Raw genomic sequence first — 19,327 nt, 5'->3', positions numbered from 1 at the left:
GGACACTTGCCCTGCTGTGTCCGCATGGCAGCTGGACGCATGCGCAGCGGCGAGGTTCTCAACACTGTCCAATACTTCTGAACAGCCCGGTGCTCAAACTTGGACGCGGACAGAAAACAATGATGTTTTCTGCGGAAGTGAGCGTTTCTGTCCCCGTAACAGAGCCCCGAAACATGAGTCTGAGTTTGTAACGGGGTTTAAACTGATCTGAACAACTTCTCCGACTTTTTTTTCTTCTTCTTCTTCTTCTTCTTCTTCTTCTTCTTGGACTCTTGCTGGTAATGGCCAGCATTGGCTGAGGTGTTTTGATCCAGTCAGTGACAGCCTGCAAACAGCAGGGAGAGCTGTGCGGCGGCCACACTGCATTTGATTATGAACACTTCCAAGCAGTGAGGGGAAATCTCGGAGCTGAACTTGCTGGAACGTCAACAATTTGAACACAGGTAAGGTTTTCTCGTGTATATGTTTTCTCTGTTTTTTTATTTTTATTTTTTATTTACAGTTGCACATATGTGGTTTTATTCTGCCTAAAACATCACAAATTGAATTCACACCTCAGGTGTTTCAAGTTTGAGACCTCCATAGTTGTCCCTGTTGTTGACTTTAGTTAATTTCTTCTAAAGAATTAAAAAAAACTCTTAAAAGATACACCAATCTAATAGGAAAGAAGGTTAAAAAGAGTAATAATTATGATGAATTATTATTCAGAAACAAATTATAAAGATTTCGAGTATCACATTTGACAATAATGATGATATTATGAGTAGGCTCATTTCTAATAGGTGGCTGTCAGATGGAATTCAGACTTCATGTGTGTATTTAAACCAATTACACTCGTTTTCTGATCGATCACAACTTGGCAGTAAATGAACAGGAAGTCATTCACCTGCATCTTCATACATTTGGTGATCCCCTCTAAAAAGCTCAAGAACACAGAAAAACAATTAAAGCAAATCAAATTGTTGATGATTATTTGACATGTTGTAATAATCTATGACTGCAGCTCAGTGTGGTTTCTTCATCTTTTTTATCCAGCCTCAGAAGACACATTGATAGAGACTTTAGTCCCACCCACCCTAAGGTGCTCCTTCTCCATCTCGCCGTGCGTCCTCTGCTTTTTCTCCCCATCTCTCCTCTCATTCCACGTGGAGTTTGTGTTTATATTTGATATGTAGGAAATGGGAATCTTATACCACTGCCCGGCTCTCAGGGCTTCAATAGCCCCTGGCTATTGGCCTGTCCCTAACAACATGACAAGTTACACGCCGACGCAAAATCTGATAGGGCCTGTTGCGCCGTAATCCGTGCAGGTTAGATTTCACATTAAGGACTCGCTCTTTACCGACGCGCAATAATGCGCAAGGCGTGGGAGAACGGGAGAGGATGCACATCAAGAGGCTTACATATTCACTATTACACGGGGGGTCCTCTGTTTCAGTATTGCTACAATTTAGAATAATATTTGCACTTCATTTGACTTCATGAGGCAAAGGCAAACATGCCGAGGAATGCCGTCTTTTCAAAATCTTTCACACTGCTCTGATATGTTTTCTATCACTTAAGTCTCTAACCTTTTAGGCCACATTAGTTATGAAACTTCTTGCTTGTATTTATGTTTCAGTTTTATCAATTTTCTTTTTTTTATCAATTTGATTTGACTGGCCTGGGATCATTTCTGAAATAATAATAACAACAACATAATAATAATAATAATAATAATAGTGATAATATCCACAGAATTTAATCTTGCAATACGGAGACCGGTGGGAATTGTAAAACAGTGTTATCAGGCCGAAATTTTTAATTTGGTTGAAGAAAAAAAAAGCCTCACAGTTTTGATTTTTACACCTGCTTTTTTTTTTTTTCATTCGCCTTTCCCTTAAAGCATGCCGTTTGTACCGTGTTTTTATGTAAATAAAAAACTTTAGACCTGAGTCGCAGGTATAAAATGCACCGCTGTGTAATTAGTTAATTTTGTTATTATCGTGCAATAGTTTATTCTTCTTCAGAATACAGAATATGCGCGCGCAGAGGCTTACTCGTGGCCCAGTGTAAGAGAGAGGAGAGGCCCGTCTGCATTTTGTGTCGATAATAAAGACGTTTGAAAAAAATAAAAAAATCACTTTTTGAACGTGTTGTCTGTGGAGTGATTGTTGCTTGGCAGCGATCACAAAGTTGATCGTGTTGAAGCCGAATATAATCTGTGAGTTTTCACTGCCACCTGCGGTTTGTTCAACATTGTCCCCTCTTCGGCTTTCACAGCGTGATATTACCGCAGTGTTGCCTCCTGGTAATCCTCCCTTTACGGTGCCATATGTGTTTCTTATGTCAGTGTCAATAGCCATAGTGAGAAATATAATTCTCTCTTCTGGGACGCTGAAGGAAATGGCAGGCATTATTGATCCCCTGTTTAGTGTCAGGTAACTTCTGGGTGGATTTAAGGCGATGCGAGTCTGTGAGTGCGGTGGGATGCGACACACAGGTCTTCAACAACTTTAAAGACTATTTAAAAAGGAGCCAGCTTTGGCATGATGAATAAGAACGACCGTCTCATCCGCAACAGTATAAACTATTTTATTATCTCAAATTGAAGGAAAAGAAAAAAAACAACAACAACAACAACAACAAAAAAAAACACAACCTGCAACCTACCTTTCATCACTCATGACAAAGACAGGTAGACATCAGTCTTTGTAAGCTTACTTACAAGCAAACCCCATCAAGGGAAAAGACAAATAAATCATAAAAGGAGGAGTGAAAAGCCGGCAAGATAGAGAGCTGATTATGTCCTCCACAAAGGTGAGATAGGGAGAGAGATGGAAGAGAGGGAGGAGGGGTGAGACTAGAGGCTGGGACACAAATCAATTCACCTGAGAGACGCATTATTGTCTTCGGTTTCAGGCCAGGAGGAGCTGAGCGCTATGAAAAATTAAAAGGATGCCAGTTAGTTTAAAGGATCGAGCCAGAGCAGTCTTCACTGCATGAACACGTGCGCGTACACACACACACACACACACACACACACAGTAGGAAAAGCTTGCATAACCCTAATTTAATGTTAGTGACTCTTTAAGTAAAAACTTTAAGTTTTTATTTTAGGGGCTGATCAGTGCCTTGTGGAGCAGTAAATAGTTTGCTTATCTTTGTCCCCTTGTGTATAGGTGCAACATGCATGCGCACACATATGTACACAAATATCCTGTGATACAACATTATTTGTCAGGTAAATTCACCAAAAAAAAACTTTGATCACACTGAGATCAAGGTGCAGGTGCTGCAAAACATTCAGCTCAAGCGAAATCTCTCCATTAGGATGAAAAAATAACTTTTTATTGAGAACTTAACCTGAAAATGGTTCAGTGGCACTCCTTACATTGCTGGGAACCACAGATCTAATGACAGGGAAGGACTTTTGTGTTTGAATGTGAGTGTGCGTCTTTGCAGCCTATTCTTTTGTTCAGCTGTCAAATTTCTGACGCCCTTTGCGCGATAAATCAGAGAGGAGCCATTTTGTGCTCTTCTGCTAGGACGGTGGCATTGTTGTCCATTGTTTTCGGCTGGGCTTTTGTTGCAGTGTCACTATCTGGATTTTTAGTGGAAAAGAGCGACCAGTACCGAGTGTAGTTTCTCTTCACCGCGCCGATTGCAGTGTCTTATCTCTCTTAAGTTGTAGACAATCGCCTCGCTTCCAAACTCCTGCGCCAACCTGTCTCCTGTCTAGCATTAATGGGGTCACTCACTGTCTTCATGCAGCAGTCAGCCACTGTGTCTGTGGTCCAGAGCCAGCCAAGCAGCCGTATCATTTACACTTCTCCATTTTCATTGTTGATATTTACTTCTGCAATTATCTCTCCACTTCACCCTTAGCCGAAGATGATATGCTGAAGTTAACACTGCCGCTTCCCTCCCTCAGTCTCCTGTTGCTCAAACATAAACACACTGACAGAAGGTCCAACCGACAGATGCAAACAGACGTAAAAATGAATACAGTATGGTGGGTGGTTTCATCCACAGTGTAAGTAATCAAATCAGGCAACCACCCGAAGAAGGGTTTCCACTAATGTGGCTGCCAAGAAATTAGTTCAGGTGATCATTTATCATTAAACTTGGTACAGCCATTGACACACGTTTCATTTTCTCATTCTTGCCTTTCAAGTGTGTGGCAGATCACAGCCAGAGAAGCCATGGAGGCCTCACAGGACCTCAGCGAACAGATGGTGAGTTAAAGGCTACTGTATGCATGCGAGTGTGTGCCGCTGGGCGGGTGTGTAAGTATACTTTGTCCCGGCCACACAAGAGTTAGGTATGGGTGCATTAGACAGATACTGTAATTGTCCATTTTTGTGTGTGTGCGTGCGTGCGCTAACGCACAGCAGATGCGGTTCAGTGACTGTACAAAGCATATGGCAGCAGTCAAGGTTAATGAGACTTTAGCAGAAGCAATGATGGACGTAGACGGTAATTCAAGAAAAAGTGTTTTTGTGGGAATTTTGTGTGCAAAAGAAATTCAAATCACTGAATACATTAAACAATTACATGAATTAGATTTGATATAGATCGAAAAAAGAAAATGCTCTGAAGGTTATACACACACACACACACACACACACACACACACACACACATATGCAGACACACAGACACTGAGCCGGAGGGTGTGCAAGTGTCTCAGCTCAGCGGGTCATCTCTGCGTCACGTCAGCGCAGCGTCCCAGTTCTGCTTGTTTAAAGATCAGGCCGTATTGTTGGGAAAATGATTTTGGCGGCCAGCAAGGGCCACTCACATTTCAAAGTCGTTAGTCAGCCACCAGAACAGGTGTAATTTCATCTTTCCTCCTCCTCCACCTCCTCCTCCTCCTCCATCAAGCCTCGTTCTCTCTCCCTCTGACCTGCCAGCCTCGACAGTAATAATAGCGCGAAGTGGGACAGAGCCCATGAAGTATGTTGTTTTTCCCCTACTTTTTGTGTTGCTCTGTCAGACTCACCGTGGGTTGGATTACAGGTTGACCCCAGTGGAGCGCATGTCACTCACGCATACAGTACGTAAGCCCAGCAAAAAGAGAGAAAAAAAGAAAGAAGGAAAGAAAGAAAGAAAGAAAGAAAGAAAGAAAGAAAGAAAGAAAGAAAGAAAGAAAGAAAGAAAGAAAGAAAGAAAGAAAGAGAGAAAAAAAGAAAGAAGGAAAGAAGGAAAGAAAGAAAGAAAGAAAGAAAGAAAGAAAGAAAGAAAGAAAGAAAGAAAGAAAGAAAGAGAGAAAAAAAGAAAGAAGGAAAGAAGGAAAGAAACATCCATCTTGTCTTGCTGCTATCTAGACATGAAATATTGATGTCCATATTCCTCATTTACTTCACATGCCTTAAATAGGGCAGTGATATCATTTATAATGTGAATTTGAGCCGCAGCTCAAAGACATTGATTAATTGTTCATGTTGGAAATGAGATCTCTGAGCAAGGACAGCAATTTTAATCAAACCACACAGAGCTAGACAGAGTTGAAATATCTTGCTTTCTGATGTTCAGTCTCACTTTGAAAACTTAAAGTTTACTTTGTGAAGTTGATAATCGGTAAACTAAGTTGCATCAGTAGCTTGGCACTTTGGTTGTTCAGTTTTTGACAGGCACAGGTACTCTGAGCTGGAATGATTGCAGTCTACTACTCCAACAGACCAGCAGTAAACCCTCCTTTCGATTGTTCAGTTCATCTTAATTTTGTCAGTTGCCAGTTAGTGTAATTTCATTACGGAATTGCATTATACTGAGAAGAGTTTTTACTATTTATCTCTCAGTCATTTGAGATGATACAGTGAAACACAAAAGCACGCATTATAATTTTCTTATCTGATTCCTGTTTTTGACAGTTTTTTTTCCTCTGTAAAACTGTAATTGACAACATAGAAACTCCTTTTTTTGTCATTTTTATTTTAGATGAAAATTCAACTCATTCAACTCTATGCTCACAATAAAACGTTGTCTGTAGCTAACACTGTAAAACAGCTCTAGTGTACATGGCCTTCTCACTTTGTCACTCGAAATCTAATAAGAAACTGCTCAGGTCTATAGGCATTCTTGTCTGATACAGGATTCAAGCTGCTTAACAGACCTGGGTCTCTTTTGTTGTAATTTGCACTTCCTGATGCATCAAATGTTTCCAACTAGTGAAAGATCTTGAGCTGCAAGCAGGCCAGTCCAACCCCTGGACTCTTCTTCTGTGAAACCGTGCTGTTGTAATGGACGCAGTATGTGGTTTAACATTGTTTTGCTGAAGAATTAAAGGCTTTCCCTGAAAAGAGGCCAAAAGAGATTGGATTGGAGAATATTTGCTCTAAAACCTTTATACATCTTTTAACATCGATGGTGCCATTCCAGATGTGCAAGCTGCCAGTTCCATAGGCACTACTGCACCTTCATATCATCCAAAGATAAGGGCATTTGTAGTGATAACAAATTGGATGCGCCCATGATTTCCAAAAAATCTATATTCATTGGACTACAGCACAGGTTTGGACTTCGTCTCAGTCCATTTTAAATGAGCTGTGGCCCAGAGAAGATGCCATTGTTTCTATGTCATGAAGACATATGGCTTTTTCTTTGCAGAACTTTAACCTGCAGTGAAACTGTGTTCACAGAAATTGATTTCCGTGTCCCCCGTGCACAGAGATGTCTCTGGATTCTCTGCATCATTTAATGAATTCATGCCCCGTCTTTGCAGTTTTACAATGAGGAACATTATGCTGAAATTGCCCCACAATTTATTGAAGCGGTATTTTGCAGATTGGTGAACATTTTTCATGGAAATAACAAAATATCTCACCTTCAACATTTGATATGTTTTCTATATTCTGTTGTGAATAAAATACCGCTCGATGAGATTTGAAAATTTCACAGTACCTGTAAAAGAATATGGTGGCGGGGGTATCAAATGTTGAAACTGAGAAATATTACTGTTCTTGAAAAGCACTGGATCATTGTGAATTTGTGAGTTTTTGAAAAGTAAAGCAAGTGGTTCACTCCTTCCATTACAACTGTGTGGGCAAACAGCCCAGCAATTTCAAAACAGTGTTTCTCAAAAAGGATTGTGGGATAATATCATCGATGGCATATGATATCCTTTAAGAATTCACAGCTGATCTGAAACAAGACTGAAAACTCATATTTAGTGGCTTGAAGGTCGTCAGGCCGTATCTTTATAGTAGCTTGGACATCTGAAGGCTCCACTGATTATGAAAAATGTGTCCAGTTTTGGTAGTGACATATGCTTGCAGATGTCATGACGAAAACTTTACACGCAGTTTTTGTGCTTATTGTCTTAGTTTGATTGCGACCGCAGTTCCAATTGCAAGTGTGAGTGACAGATTCAATTTCCGTTCAAAATAAAGATTAAATTCGCTCTGTAATCGTAATTAATTTCCGTGCTTGCTTTGGTGTCTTGAAATTTAAACTGAAAGTGGCTAATTCTTTCCCCACACTGCTTCATTGAAATAGGCGTGTCTCTGGTGGCTAAGAAAACAGCTCAGACCTCACACACAAAGTTTCGGGGAGTTGTCAGTTGATACCTGATACCCCCATTCCTCCTCTCTACCCTTTAAAATCCCCGTCCCTTACTTCCTCCACCCCGCCCTTTTCCCACCACATCCATCGCACGTCATCTGGGTTATGGTCAGGCGTCCTCTCTGGCCGCCTGCCTGCCGAGGGCCAGCCTGCCGTCTGGGGTCCTCAGGGAGCACTGGAAGGAGTCTGGGGCACGGCCAACAGCGGTTAGCCCCGTAATACTACTTTTAGCTTGTTTAAGTGTCTCACTCCACCTGTTGTCACATACTTGTTTAGCTTTGGAGAAAAGGTGATAACAGTTTTGTGCATCAGCTCTATGAGATGACGTTGAAGTCAAACTACCGTATGATGCTGTTTTGATCTTATTAATTTAGTCAAATTCTAAGAATAAGCATGAATCAGATTGTCAGTGGGGATTGGCGAGCATCAATCCTTCACACCAGCTCACATAAACTCCTCTCACAGTCCCTCAAATGAAGTCCCCAGTCTGTAGATTAGTGGAGGAGCCAGTGTAAGACGGGGGAACAGCGGCATTTATAGATCCTTGGGAGACTTGCAGGATTTGAATGTATGACCACCTGAAGAAAAACGGGAGAGAGATTGACGAGGAAAAGTAGGATGAAATAAGAGGAGGAAAAAGTTCTTTTAGCTGCAGCTCTTTCCTCTGGTGCGCTGGGAGAGGCCCTTATGGCAGCTGTCCTCATCTGTGTGTGTGAGAGAGAGAGACAGAAAGACGGAAAGACAGACAGAGACCGAGTAAGAAGAGGAAAGGGGTCGGGTTGCACCCCTCTTTCACCCCTACAAGCCCATACAGACACATTCACACAAACTTACGTGCAGCAGCAGTAGCTTAATACGAGTACTGCCCTACCCTGATAGCTAAGATTGCACTGGCGTCATACATGGTCATTTCAAAATCTGCCCAGCAACAAGCCATGTGGAGGGATCACAGAGGTGTGGAGTGTAACATCAACCCCCTGGCATCCTGCTAGTGGGTTGGCATCCTAACTGTGGCACCAAAGTGCACTTCAGTTTCAGCTCAGTGTCAGTAATTCTTGTAAGATTTATGTTTAGTTGACAGCTGAGTGCCACCGCGAGACTTCTCTTCAAACTGTGCAAGAAATGCTTATTCTATTGAATTATTTTTTTCCCAATGTCAAACATTGATAATCATACTGTGAACGAGCACATTTTTGGAATGCTGATTCGCAGCCAGGTTCCGATTTAACCATTAGGACAACAATAAGTACAAGAGTGGGCAAGTGAAAAGCTTTGGCAGCTGAACAGGACTGAAAGGTCAAAGCCCAGTGTCACACAGAATAACTATAACATATGCAATGCAGACAAGTAATCAGTTAGTGTTAAGGGTTAATGCTAAAATTGTCGAATAAATTAATTGAAGGAAGAATTCAGCTAAAATTATAAACTGGTTGTCTACTATATGTTTCTTTTTCCATCATGTCCTTTTTCTAGCATGTTGTACCCCAGCCATACCACTCACTAAAGCAAATGGAGTATATTTCATGCGTGAAAGCAGCTTTGTTTTGACGTTTTGTTGAGATTTAGTACAATTTTCCCAGCAAAAAATACAAAAAGAGTGTATTTCTCATATTCTGCAATATTTTGCAGATTTATGGGATAATTTTTTGTGTAACTTCATATTCGGTTATGCTCTATGCACAGAGGCTGAATCATCCGGCCCCAGGTTTGACTCCTACCTCTGGTACCTCTGTCTTCATTTCCTATCACCTCACCACTGGTTCTGTCCAGACTGATGGCAAAAAGCCATTTAAAAAAAAAAAGTGAATTTTTAAACTTCACTGAATTTTGGAAGCTGAGTGCAGTCATCACAAAGGATCCCATTGTAGGTAAAAGACCTACTTTCATGTTAAAAAAAAAAGAAAAGAAAAGAGAAAACGTAAATGGCCTCTTTGTTTTGACGTTAGTTTTATTTAAGATGCGTGAAACAACCAAAACATCTGTCTTTCACCAAAGCTTTTTTTTTTAGTTCAGGTCATTTATAATGCACATATGAGAGCTGAGTGAGAGTCTGACCAGCCAGAGAAAGATTGCAAGGTGTGAGGTCATCGGGTCACGGGCGGCCTCTGAGCCAGTAGCAGCCTGACAGAGTCAAATCCCCAAAACAGACTGGAGAATCCATCTAGAAACTCCGAGCAAGCATTGTGGGCTTTTTAGAGGAACACACCAGACAGGAAACCGCATGATATGTGTGTTTGAGTGTCTGCTGTGTGTGAGAGTATGCGTGTGTAGGTGTTTCTATCTCTGTTATACACATATACTTTCTGTGGTGTGGGATGGCTGAGGTCATCTGAGTGGAGACTGTCTCATACTGTAGCCATGCTTGTTTAATGGAAGTCAATCGAGGCAGTGTATTTCTTGCCAGGATTCCTCTCTTTATTGATTACTCTGACTTTTCAAGAAAAACACATTATTGCCAGATGTTGCATTTTTTTCTCCAGTGAGCATTTTAACATAATAAAAACTGTTAGAAAGAAGTTGATAGTTGAAGACACAAGATACTTATAAAAAGTCAATCAACTTGATAGTAATCCCAATTGGATCTGTTAAACATTTTTATTCTTTGATCTCAGCAACTTCCAGGTAGATCCTTTGAGAACATTGCCTACTTCTTTGGCTCAGCCTGCTGGCAAAAACTCATCTGCCACTGCTTAAAAAAAAAAGGAGCATATTTCCTCATTTTGCTGGGAAGGAAATGAAACTGCAACAATTGTGCTTTGGTTACGGGGGAGCCTGCCTGCCCTGCCTGCCGCGAGAACTTCCTCTGCTGCTCTGCTGGGAGATTGGATTTCTCTCTCTGCAGCACAGAATCAGAGAGGCAGCACAGAGGGTGCTGAGGCCAGATGGGGTGTGACCGGGGTCTCTTTTGTGATTTAAATGTTATTGCAGTTAATGTTTATTTCCATTACCAATGAATGTATTTTTTCCTTTTACAAAGACACGATCGTTTTGCATTTTTCCCATCTTTTACCTTCAGATAAGTGCAGCTCGTTATCATTAGTGTGGTCAGGCCCTGTTTTGCTCTCATAAATGTTTAGAGAGACTTCCTACATTAGAGTGAAGTGAAATATGTGTATTATTAAGGATTTCTTACATGAGTTGTATGTTCTGCATTGGACTGCACCTGAAGGGGTGTTCCTTCTGAAAACTAACACGGTGACCAAACTGAAATCTATTCTTACTTGACATTTTACACTTTACACAGCTCGTTCTCAGATAACGTTAGCCAATTTCCAGGACGCCAAACATTGCATCAGCAGCAACAGTTCTAACTAATGACGGTTGACAGGAACAATGGAGGTCAAGTTGAATTTTTTTTTCAGAGAACTACTGAAAAGTTTGCTAGAAAGGCCAATGAAAACCAGTTTGACTGCAAAAGATCCACAGGAAGGTTGATTCTGATTGTCCAGTCTGACCACAAATCCTGTAGTATTGCATGTGAGCTTGTCCACAAGTAAAGAACAAAGTAGTTTAACTTGCAAACTCTTGCTTGAGAGTTTATGCTTTAAAGTTTCACGTTTGATGTCACTTAAGATGCATTTTTGTCCTACTACTGTTCGCAGTAGTACATTTTCAGAAGATTTACAGTGAAATTGCAACATATTGTGGCTTTGGATCAAGATGGGAATTTCAAGATCTGTGGTAACAGCACAATTTAACCTTAGTGGAAGAGTCATTGTAAAAGAAAAACAAGATTAAACTAAACATACAAAAGCGCTTAGAAAAAGTACTGCGGGCTGTGGACCGTTTGAGTGCAGTGAGCATGTTTGGAGGAAAAATAGAGCAGAGATTGATGGAAAGAACACCTTTCCAAGTGTTAAGCACGGGAGCGGATTAATCATGCTTTGTGCCCGTGGAATGACCTCAGATAAAAACAGACAAAAACAAGAATGGAAAAAAACTCATTTGGACAAAAAAAAAAAAAAAGTAGGAAAAGAAAATGCTGAAGCTGTGGTAGCTTCAAACTACTCACAGGAAATTGATTTCCAAACTTTTCCATGCCGTGATAGTGATATATAGTGTGCTGTGAGCTTTATGATGTGTGGAGGGCATTTGTTTTTTTTTTAATTTATTGTTGAAAGATTTCCAAATTAAGCATATGTGTCCACCTGACCTTGTTTAGACTGGATCTGTCCTGTTTTTACATTCTGTCGCGTCCTTGATTCCTTTTGTCTGTCTGTCCCACCTTCCTTTTCCCCGCCGGCCTGCCCGCCTCCTCGTCTCTCACTGTGTCTCTCTGGCTAGAGTGATGATTCAGAGCCTATTGTGAAGTCAGCAATCCGATACAGAGCCAGCCCAAGAGCGATGTTGGGGAGGTGGTGTTGAGGGGTGCAGGGAGGGGGGAGGGGGGTGGTGAGAAACAGGAGGGATTATGGGTGTTCTCATAGCCGTGTTCCTGCTGTCTGGAGCCTGAGGTGCTTTGGCAACCTACTTGTCCTCCGGTTTACCAGTTGCTCTCATTGTTTACATTGGCCTGTAGTCTCTGTGTCTCACCGTCTCTATTTTCCTTTATCTTAGTCTTTCTCACATCCAAAAAACTTCTTCACTGTCCATTTTTGGGCTCCCTGCTCATCCCTCCTTTTCTTCACACTTACTGTTCCTCCTCTTTTCCCTCAATCGGCCTTCCCTCTTCACTGACATATGGTATTGTGAGTGATTTTATTAGGAAGATGATATGAAGTGTTTCAAGGCCTGGTATGACAGAACAGATTGTGACTTTCGAGACATTCAACTCCTGTTCCCACTCTGCGGTGCATAGGGCAGCAGTAACTTCTAATAATCCGCTGCATGTTGAATCTAAGAGCAGATGGCGTGTGTGTGAGACCATACCTTTCACTCTGCTGAATGTCTCCCCTTGTATCTTTTTTAAGGACATCTACCTTATGTTGTACCTGTCACACACACCCAGTGTGATGTCATGAGCAGCATTATTTAACAGGCAGCTGGGAGCCCATTCATCATTTAATTAAAAGCGTCTGAAAGAGATCTGAGACCTAATGAGATTAGCTTTAATTATTGATGCTGCTGCTGCTGCCACAGACGGGCACTTACACACACAGGCTCACAAACACACACTCCATCTTATGACCACTGTGGATATCCGGCCTCTTGTGGAGGTGGACTCTCAGTTTTAACACATAGATTTACACTTTTATACTTCACAGTTCTTTGCCGTTCTACCTGATGTCTTTCCAGACACACAGAGCTCATTGGCTTCATGGGGTGGTAGAGTCAAAGGGAGGACTGCGGTTCAGGCAGCAAGCAGGGGGTGAGGTAGCTGCGGTCAGTTTGGCGGGGGGGGGGGGGGGTTGTTACACGACGATGGTATTGTGTTTCTTCAAGTCCGTCACAGCAGCAAAAAGTAGTTCTTACTTCTCTGTTCTACTCAGTTAGCTTTCTACTTTCTAAGTTCATACATACGAGTGGATTTAGTTTTGAAAAACTTACCCACTTAAAATGCTTTTCTGCACTTTTTTATTGGTCAATAAAAAAGAAATCCCCTCAAAAGCCAATGGTTTCTTGGCTTGTAATCAGAGGAAATGCATCATTCCATAAGACTTGGAAATACTTGTGTCTTATAAAGTAGACTTTTGTCCTCTTTCCACATGACCAAATATTTTAGCACTGCACCTATGCGTCAAGTTGACTCTATGGTCTGAATGAGGGTTTGCCACTACCTCTGCCTTTACTATAGATGTAGAGGGATGATGCAGGGATGGACTTGACATACTTTTCACATTCTGTTTAAAGCAGAGAATTGTACAAAAAAAACATATTATATACATATAAACATATATACATATATACTGGATTACAAGTCCGATTACAAGAAAGCAATTAAATTGCCCTAAACCTGCTTTTATTTTGTTTTAAACAGCAACTAGCTCAAAAACTGGTTGCAGAAAGAACATTAAGTCAAGCTTTTCCTTACAGTACGAGTAAATGATTCTTTTATAAGAAAAAAAAATGATTGCACGCAACAGCCCCAATGAGCATGTCATTTCTGCTTATTCTAACTTTATACTTGAGGGATCCCTTCAGATGAGGTTAACAGTTTAACAGCAAACAGTAAGGCGCCGACATGTAAAAGAAATGAACACAACAGAAGAGGAGTGTTGTTTGACAGGGAGAAACCTATTGGATGCACCTAACGAGAGTAATTGATTTAGCATTATAGATTTGAAACACGTGTTTATTACGTGTCCAATCTTTTAAACTCTACTTTCCACAGCTGCGGTCTTTTAGCCACTTCACAATTAATGATCGCTCTACATTTTTATGTTGCAACATCTTGTCACTCAGTTATTGGCAACCAATTTCATGTCCACAAGCCAACGGTGCGTGGCATCCAAGACTCGGTCTGACGTGCCTGTCTGCTGACACGGTTTTGAAGTTCCCATATGAACAACAAAGGGAGATAGCGTCACGTTTGGTTTCCCAACAGTGCGAAGGGCAACTGACAAGATTCAAGTGCTTGTACAAGATGAACCTCAGCTGATTACCGGAAAGAACCAACATTCAGCCAACGTTTAGTTAGTTTGTAATCAGGAAAATAAAATAAGCAATTAGATTTTCTTTTTCTCTTCTCCTGCCATTTCTTTTGAGTCATCTAAAATGTATGATTGAAAAAACTCTTGCAGTAATTGCCTTTTGATTTTCCTCAACAAATGAAACCTTTCACTAGTTTCTGTGCAGCACCCTTTCGTGAGTCCCTTAGCTATGGAGAGATTAAGCCTGTCATACATGGGGAGAAAACTTAAGAAGTCCACTGGAAAATGACCCTCTTTCCCTCTTTCTTAGCAAACATTTCCCTCATGATTTTATGGTCTCAGTCGCTAGTTTCAGGTCCTCTTTGTGACAGAATGAGGTTCATTTTTGTAAATTATGGTCCCATTCCGAGTAGAATAGGCAATAAAGCAGACTGTACCTGTCTGTCTCAGTGTCTGACCATGTGGATATTGTGCTTGTATGAAATTAATATCGAGATGTTCATTCTGAAGAATGTCTCTGTCACTGATTAGAGTTATGACCAGACTGGGTGAACGTGTGTCTGTGTCTGTGTGTGTGCGTCTGTCTGGTCAGCCATGGACTGGTTTAAGTTTCGCTCAGTTGTTTTTTTAATCACCCTCATCAGATTAGCTGAGCAGGGGCAGTCGAGGCCAAATGCACAATTAACAAAGCAGAACCAGTGCATACACGCACACACACACTGACACACATCCATCAATGACTTTTCATTTGTCTCCATTGAGTAAAGCTGCATTAAATCGTGTCTGTGATCCCCTCACTCCCTGAGACAATGAGGAGCCAATTTAAACAGCAGATATGAAGACCACCAGTGCAGTGAGTGGGATGAGGAGTAGTGTGTTCTCCTCTACTGGTCTTCCTCCACAAACATGAGAATTCACTACAAGTTGACTAAATAAGATAATCTTTGGGATGAATTAATAATGAGCACTGACAACCTGTGCAGCTTTGTGTGTTCATGAATACACAGATAGATACTGATTTAAAAAAAAAAAGATAATTAAATAAATCAAATTGTAAAATAAGAAAGTGGAACTTCTTCCCGTAAGCTTGGTATTAAGCTTGCAAGAGATAGATGGGGAAATGGCTCAACCGTAACCTGCAAACACCAGCCTTCTATCTATAAATGGTGCATTGATATCACACAAAGCCTGCCCAAACCCTAACCCTCACCCCAAACATTTCACACATCACCACATCAATCTTAGCTGTAAAATTACTCAAGAAAATCTTAAAACGCAAACATAGCCTTTAATAGCCTGATATTATCTTCAGGCCATCATATCTTACTGTTTTTTTTCCAGCCAAAGCAGTCTTTAGTATCATACTGAGAATACTGTTATGTAGCTGGTAAAAATGGGATCATAACAAAGGGATTATGATTTAGGTTTCTTTTTCCAAAGGTTCAGTTTTTTGTAGGAGCAGCTGAAAAGAGCGGGGCCTAGAAAAGACATTGTGCTCCCAGCTTATTGTTTTATGTAATTTGCATTTGACTATGTTTCCTGCCTGGTTCTGTTGATCGACTCATTGATTGATTAATTGTCAATTACCATTTTAGCCCAAGTTATATTTATAGAATTCCAGTTTGTATGGTGAAATGCATTGAACCTGTCCTATACATAGGCTTTTGATTGACCTCACAGGTTTTGTTAAAGACGCCGATTTTTTAATGTACCAATGAACCAGTTTGCAGCTTTAGATAAGAGACCTCACAAAAACTTGTATTTTTGGGTTGGTAAGCTGTGTGATTTGAATCCTGTTTCTGTCTGCAGTTCTTGGCAAAACTTTGAAAAGCATCGGCAGGCAAAGAGAGATACACCTGGGCAGAGAGGCACAGAAAGAGAGAGTTGTGTTTGGAGAGTCCCTACTTCACCTGAACGCCTCCTCCTCCTTTTCCCTGCTCCACAGACTCACCCTGTTCTTTTCTTTCACTCCCTGACTTCTTTTTTTCTTTCATAGCTTCCTACTACACCTGAAAAAGGGGGCATTTTTGGAGGTATAAAGAGAGGGATAGATTTACACCTCCCAGGCTGGGGGAACTGGGTGGGTGTAGAAGGAGTGGAGGAGGGAGGGTTAGAGGGAGGAGGCTCGGCACAATGTATTTTACATGAAAGGAAGGGGATAGAGTTACCACAGCGATAACCACTCATACAAATGGGGACAGCAGAGAGCTTTGAGCAGGGGACAGGTAAAAGAGTGAGACTTTGTGTGTGTGTGTGTGTGTGTGTGTGTGTGTGTGTGTGTGTGTGTGTGTGCGTGGATTGAGATAGAGCTTGTGTGGTGAGTAACATCCTTCAGGAGTGTGTTTTGCGGTCGACACACCGGCCGACACAGGTATGGCTGGATTATGACCACGTTGCACAGGTGTATGTGTGTATGCCATGTTTGTGCGTGTGTGCAACACTCAATGAATCCTGTTTGCTGTATGCTAGGAAGCTGACACAGCTACAGTCTTTGGTGGGTTTTTTGTTTGTTTCTTTTAGTTATTGATTATCAGTAACATTAACAGAACAGTTTAAATACAGCAGTTTAGCTGTAAAAAATGACACTACACACACAGTTACACTGACATACCCTCATTTGTTTGGGGGCTACTGTTTTGAAGCCACAAGTTTTTTATTTTCACACATTCTATCTTGCTTTGTTCAAACTGGACGTGACTGTATTTGGACAAGAAGGAAGAGTTAACCTCTTATCATCTAACGCTAGTGCTACCTGGCTAGCTTGGTTGGTAAAGTATTTCACTTTCTGTGTCTAAAATCACCTGCACACATAGGGCACGCAGTATACTGCCTGTAATTGAACAACAGAACAGTGTACAACAGAGGTTACATTTAGGGTTACATGGCTATATCAGCCGATATATCAACCGTTTGCATCGACCGACATTGAGCTTTTTGACTGCACTCGGCACTATAGCCAAATAGGATAAAATCAACCAATGGCAGTGGCTGATATTCATCTGATGTGTCCTGGTTGCGTCGCATTGACCTTGGCCTAAAACTGATGAGATTTATATACATTAAATTTTTTTGGGCACAAAAAAAAATTTTTCAGGCCATGCAAGTGATGAAAAGCTGGAGCCTGGAGCCTATCCCAGCTGTCATTGGGCGAGAGGTGGGGTACACGAGTACAAGTTGACAGTTCATCACATTGCCACATAGAGACGAACGAGACACACAACCACGAGACACACTCAATCCGCACTCACGCAAACTCCACACAGAAAGGCCCCAGTCGGGAATCGAACCGGGAACCCTCTTGCTGTGAGGGTTGGTGCTAACCACCACACCACCATGCAGCCTATCATGATTTCTATTATTTCTATTTATTCATGTGACAAAAGGTGTGACAAAGCTTCATTTACGACCACAAACTCTGGATCCATTTATTATTCAAATTACCTATGACTCTAATAGGAGCACACGAGGCTGCAGTGATTGACAGGGCTTAAGATGTTATTAGTAAAGTAGGTCCATCCGAGAGAGATATTGCTTTATCACACGTTTCACTCTACATGGGACCATGTGTTTAAGAAAAGAACATGATGCTGTTTTGAAGAACACCTAAATAAAGCAACTGAAAACATCAGTGTGCTCAGAAAGTATTTCGGTTGAACTTGATGAATGACATGAGAAGGTGGATTTTCATAGACTTCGATACAATCTGTGATACAGAACCAGTCGAGTCACCTCAGTCAATTCACCTTAAGTTGCTTCGGCACTGGTTTCACTTGTGAGAGCCCGTGGCTATAGTACATCCAGTCTATGATTTGCACGCCATGAACCTATATCCATTTCGCTGAGCTCAAAGACAGCAGACAATAGAAAACTGCTGTTTTTGTGATTAGACTATGTGTTTGAGATCATACGGTATTATGCACTGATTTATAAGGTTTAGGAGTTATTGCATGTGAATTATCTTAAATTTGAAACAGTGCCAGGTTCACCAGCTTCTTATTTATTGAACAGATGTTAGTATTATTATCACAGTTATCCTATCTTTTAAGTCTCATTAAGAAAGCAAATGAGCATATTTCCAAAAATTCCAAACTTTTCTTCAAAGTCAGACTTAACAAAAAAAGTTGACCTATATTTTAAAGAGTTATGATAAATGCATTTACACATTTGTAAATGAGCAATTAAAAGATAAACAGTATCTAGAATATTAATAAGAAATGCCTCTCTTAAAACAACTGAATGAAAGAGATAACAAGGAGGAGGGTCTGTCTCCATCTGTCTGATTGTCTGAGGTGAAGATAAACTGCTGTCGTTCCACTTGAAGAGCAAAGTAATTCTCAAGGGGCTTTTAAAAGGAGTGAGACACCTCAGTCCTGTCAGACTCTTTCAAAACCCTTCCAAAGTCAACAAAAACCAAAGCCCAGCCCTGTTATTTAGCTGTACAAGTATGCTACACTGTTCCTTCCCTCGGTTGACTGCTCTGTTGTTGTTGTTTTTTGAGCTGTGTATTTCATCAGGCATGTTTGGGGACACCTTCCCTGCTCCCCTCTCCACTTGCTGTGAAAATATTTCGTCGGGGATGTTTTTGGACGACCCCCTCCTGATGGGGTCTTGCCTGGCTAATAATAAAGTGCTTGAGTTGTCAAGCACTTCAGCAGCACCCTAATCTGTTCTGACAGCTAGTCCTCCACATAGACTCTCAAACGTCCAGTATACACACAGACACACACAAATGCATACCGGCATCCACGAATAACACACTCTCAACAGACATTTGCCCTGATACATGTGCGCAGGTCCACAGACAGTCTATCAATCAAGGTGTTTATTGGGGTTAGGGCAATTAATGCTGTGGGATAGGGCCGCATGTTGTCTCTGTGGTGACCAAGCTAAAGGTGGCTGGTGCTTAGCTAGAGACAGTGGCCCTGTTCCAAATTGGTCTCTAGGCCTGTGCACATTTGGTTCCCCTTCTCAGCTATTATCTGTCTCCTTGTGCACGTACAGTAACATTAAAACTGCAGTGCACGTTGTAATGGACTCTGTTCATCCAGTTTAAAAATCTCCATTATAGCAGTATTTAGGGGTGGTGCAATTCAAGGGCTCCACATTTGGACAATGTTCGATGGCACTGATATTTAACCCTATACTATATACTTAGTGTGTTGTACTAATAATGGGAAGATGCAAAACTGTCATAAGAAAGAGATGCATTAGGTTTTGCATCCTGACTTATATTTTCATTTGACCATACTGAT

The 19,327-nt window shown here is 41.2% G+C and overlaps 1 protein-coding gene across 8 annotated transcripts in view; it reads left to right on the top strand.

Moving 5' to 3' along the window:
- The window catches only part of eya4 (EYA transcriptional coactivator and phosphatase 4), a 50,149-nt gene continuing 30,822 nt past the window's right edge, over window positions 1-19,327 (top strand). For 2 of the 8 annotated variants that reach the window (XR_012768795.1, XM_075458538.1), the window contains exons 1-2: window positions 1-443; window positions 4,157-4,217. Coding sequence is in view for 5 of the 8 variants with exons in the window: in XM_075458538.1 (XP_075314653.1) it covers window positions 4,185-4,217 (33 nt within the window). In the remaining 3 variants the exon portion in view is untranslated. Of the gene's footprint in view, window positions 444-4,156; window positions 4,218-16,281; window positions 16,301-19,327 lie in introns of those variants that run through there. The other 6 variants (XM_075458542.1, XM_075458545.1, XM_075458539.1 and 3 more) reach the window with 4 other exon arrangements.

Source organism: Odontesthes bonariensis, chromosome 24 (assembly GCF_027942865.1).
Source record: "Odontesthes bonariensis isolate fOdoBon6 chromosome 24, fOdoBon6.hap1, whole genome shotgun sequence".
Classification (NCBI taxonomy): domain Eukaryota; kingdom Metazoa; phylum Chordata; class Actinopteri; order Atheriniformes; family Atherinopsidae; genus Odontesthes; species Odontesthes bonariensis.
The sequence above is the reverse complement of the archived record's forward strand: the minus strand, read 5'-3'. Positions and strand labels throughout refer to the sequence as shown.